General features: G+C 43.3%; 1 protein-coding gene across 1 annotated transcript; it reads right to left on the bottom strand.

Moving 5' to 3' along the window:
- Window positions 1–434: 434 nt before the first annotated feature.
- On the bottom strand, window positions 435–3,055 carry LOC146991356 (zinc finger BED domain-containing protein 4-like). The gene has a single exon (XM_085790163.1). The coding sequence runs from the start codon at window positions 2,125–2,127 to the stop codon at window positions 505–507; it is 1,623 nt and encodes a 540-aa protein (XP_085646289.1). The 5' UTR covers window positions 2,128–3,055; the 3' UTR covers window positions 435–504.
- Window positions 3,056–3,965: the final 910 nt, after the last annotated feature.

Genomic DNA, 3,965 nt, shown 5'->3' with positions numbered 1-3,965 from the left:
AAAAAGAAAAGTTCTAAAACTTGGGTCATAAAAGTGCAATATGCAGCCCAAATAAATAAGTCAAAAAACAAACAAAATCAAACAATAACTTAAAAAGAGTCAGTCAGAGTCCAAGGACATGGACAGTGCTACTACTTTCTGTCCAGTGTGAGTGAAAATAAGATGAAGATCTGTCACTGGTTACAGTCCACATAAATAACTACAAGAATAATAACAATTAATGAAAATAAAAAAAAATGTCCAAAAGTGTGCAGTGCCAAGGACAGTGTTTACTTTACTTTCTGCCCAGCCTTAAAACCTCTTACCTGAATGAAGATCCTCTGTCACTGGAGTATGGTGTCTCTCTCGTGGATCCGCTGTTTCTTGCTTCCTGTAAAAACAAGATATGGTCTGTTATTTTTATGCACTTCACCTCTGCACACCAATATGCTCATCTTCATTTAATATACCTTCAAATCTTTTTGTTGGCATTCAAGATCAGCTGCTTCTCAAAGTTGGCATCTCCTAGCCGGTTTCTTCTGGGTCTGAATGAGATGAAACAAGACATTTTGACATCATCATTATTGTGGCAAAAATGGTAACAGTAATCTGTATTAAAAGGAATTGTGTACTAAGGCAATCACAATTACTATTAGCTGCATAAGCATTAGAATAATATAACCAAGACAGAACTATGATTGAGGCTGGGTATTTACTGTACTTATTATTATTACACAGTTCATACCTGAATATTAGACCACCGATGCTGAAGAGCCTCTCTACTGGAGCGCTTGAGGGCAGTGCAGTGTTGTGTTTTATGAACAGCCTTTTGAGTTTTGGAAACTGCATATATTCATCAAACCCATCTGTGGTTGGGGCATCCAAATAGGTGTCCACTTCAGTTTTTCGAGAAACCTGAGATTTTCTGTTAAATTTAAAGAATGAAGTTGCAGGATCTTTCTTGTCACTTTCACCACTGGACTGGGCTTGACCTGAGTCTCTTGCAGCTGAGTCATCAGAGTTGAGGGTTTGAAATTCTCTTTTCAGCATCAACCTGTACTGCACACGTTTCTCTTCATCTTGGACCCAGTCTAGCTTGAATCGTGGCACCAGCATAGCAGACAGTATGTGCTCCCTCTTCTCCAGAGTACCTGCCAGTCTTGTGCTCAGTGACTGCAAGATGCTCTTTATTGGGGGACGGCATGTTATGAGACCCTCTGCAGCTGTGGACTTTGTGCTCTCATCCAACAGGTCATGCATATGACATTGCAGTTGCACAATGGTCGGAGCCAGGTAGCCAAGAAAGATGCTCTTCTCTGCTTGGAGGATGTTTAGTGCAAGTGCTAAAGGCCTCATTACATCCACAAACTTGTGTATGAAGTTGATTTCATGTGGAGAGAAGCGACGAAAGCCTAACTCATCACTCACAGTGTGCAGGATCAGCCTGTCATGTAGGGGAGTGGCATCATCTGCAGGGGTAACTTCAGCAACATTCATCTCTGCCTTGGTTGTTAGTGTTGCAATGCGAGACAGTCGCTCCATGGCAAGAAATACAGAGTTCCATCTCGTGTCATTTGGAACAACAAAGCCGATCCCAATCTTTTCCTCCACAGCATCAGAAGCCTTCGGACTTCGCTTAACCCGGTTCCACAGAGCAGATGCTTTTGCAAAAACAGCCCTTGACATTGTTTTGTAGCGTTGTTCAGTTACCTTTTCTGTATCTTTGGTCACTAGATTCAGGGTGTGAGCCATGCACCTTCTGTGAGGGGGGAGAGACGGGTGATCCAGATCTGAGAGAGGCTCAGGCTCCATCTGGTCCTCTTCATCTGAGCTCTCACTGGCAGCAGCAAAAGCTGACTCTTGTTCATTGTCATCTTCACTTTCAGTTTCATCAAAGTTGACCACTGTCTCTGGCTCTTCATTAGCAATATCCATCCCAAAACAGTTGAACGCCTTGACAAAATTTGCAGCATTGTCTGTTACTGTACACACAACCTTGTTGTGGATTTTGAATTCTCTGTTAACATCTGACAATAATTTTGCCAACACATCATGTGTATGTGCTCCTTTAATCCGCCGGCATGCCAGTACTGCAGAGTGTCTCTTAGAAACATCCGTTTTGTTTAGCCAGTGGATAGTGATGCCCATAAATGCCTTGTTCACACTGACCAGCAATCTGCTGTTGTGCACACAACATCGACCTCAGAGAGTTTAGTCTTAAGCTCACACATGTTTTCTTCAAATTTCTTGTTTAGCAGTGTCTGCACTTTTTTTCTTGATGGCACATTTTTTGATGGCTGCAACCCCTTAATTAAGTTAATGAAAGCTGGCCTTTCTACCTTACTCAAAGGCTGCAGGTCTCCGACAATATACTGCAAAACCAGGTCGTCCAGCTGCGGCTGGGAGATGAAGACAACGGAGCCGCTACTGTACGCCGTTAATGGGATTTGGGTGGTTGATGGTCTGTTTTGGCTTGTCGTTGCCGTGTCTTTTGATTTTTTATTCACTTGCACATACCTTGAAAGGCTAGCCGGGTGCTTTAGTTCAATGTGCCATTTCAGGTTTGCTGTTGATGTTGTTGATGTACGGAGTTGCTTCTTGAAACCCGGCGGACAGAGTTTACACAAAAAGGTAAGATTTTTCCCACCTGGATCATCACTGACTTTTTCATAAAAATCTTTTAAGTAGTCATACAAAGATGCCGTACTCATGACGCAGGCAGAGTCCGAGGTAGTGCTGCAGCCATCATTCGTTTCTGCCTCCATGCTTCGCATTAAGATGACGCATGCAACGGCGCGACTCTGTGGTGGCTGGTGTTGCCAGATTAGGTGTTTTCCCGCTACATATTAAGGCCTGTTCACGGTGTGTTAGGCAGGTTTTTGCCTGGAAGGCTCTATTGAAAACTGGCACACTTTGAACGAAGTTAAACTGTGAAAGAGCGCCGTTCACAAACGCCAGAATGAACGCGTTCACAGCAACGTTCATCCGGCAGAAATACAGTGCGTTCAGTTCACGTTCGCCCAAAATATGAACGAGTTCATGAACGATCGTTCATTGAACGCGTTCAGGCACAACACTGGTGCTCAAGCACACCTCTTCCACCCGTACCGGGCCAGGGAAGTGTACCGTACTGAAGAACGGTACACTTGCACTCACACTAGCAATAGAACCCGGACTTTAGGGGGCAAATGTGCTTGGGCACGGTGGTTACATGCTGCTATTCAGACATGCCGCTATTTCGACATTGACTTCTAATTGTCGGAATAGCGGCATTAACATTATTTTTTAAGCGTCCCACTATTCCGACATTTTTTTTTTCATTGTCGGAGAAGCGGCACTTTACTATTTTTCAAACATTCCGCTTTTCCGACATTGATTGATTACGTTATAGTCAGAGTGTCCTTCTGATTTATTTTTATTTTTTCATCTGAGACACTGTTTCTCATACACAAATACATACATAGGCCTATTAGAGAAGAAAAAACAAACCCTCCAAGTTTAAAAACACACAGGCAGCAGCGCACACTGATCTGCAGAGCTGAGACTGTTATTATTCTGTCACCTGAGTTTATCCTGCTGCTTTACATTGTTTTAACATAGGTAAAAGAAGAAAAAAAAGATTGTCTGGAATAAAGGGGCAGATTACATAAGATTATTCTTTTTTCTGCTCCCTTTTGTTGAGATTTGGGAGGTTTTTGCCTGATTTATTGCCCGATGCCATGTATCTCGCTTTCTTTCCCCCTCCCTCCGCCCGTTGTCTTCGTTGTCACTTTGTTGTCGCTCCACAGAGCGCACATGGCTAATTAATATGCACGTGCTGACCATATGGTTGTGTAGGCATTCCGGGACGGAGGTGTGTTCACGTGCGCAACTGCGCACCATTCTTGGATCCAGTTATCAAAGTTGAGGTGCAGAGTTGTGCACGCACAGTTTGATAGATCTGAAAAAAGTGTAAATATTTTGGGCTGTCTTTTCACCATAGGCCT

This window comes from Trachurus japonicus, chromosome 1, assembly GCF_045865225.1.
Source record: "Trachurus japonicus isolate A0001 chromosome 1, Traja_1.0".
In the NCBI taxonomy this organism is placed as follows: domain Eukaryota; kingdom Metazoa; phylum Chordata; class Actinopteri; order Carangiformes; family Carangidae; genus Trachurus; species Trachurus japonicus.
This window is presented reverse-complemented; position numbering and strand designations above follow the sequence as displayed.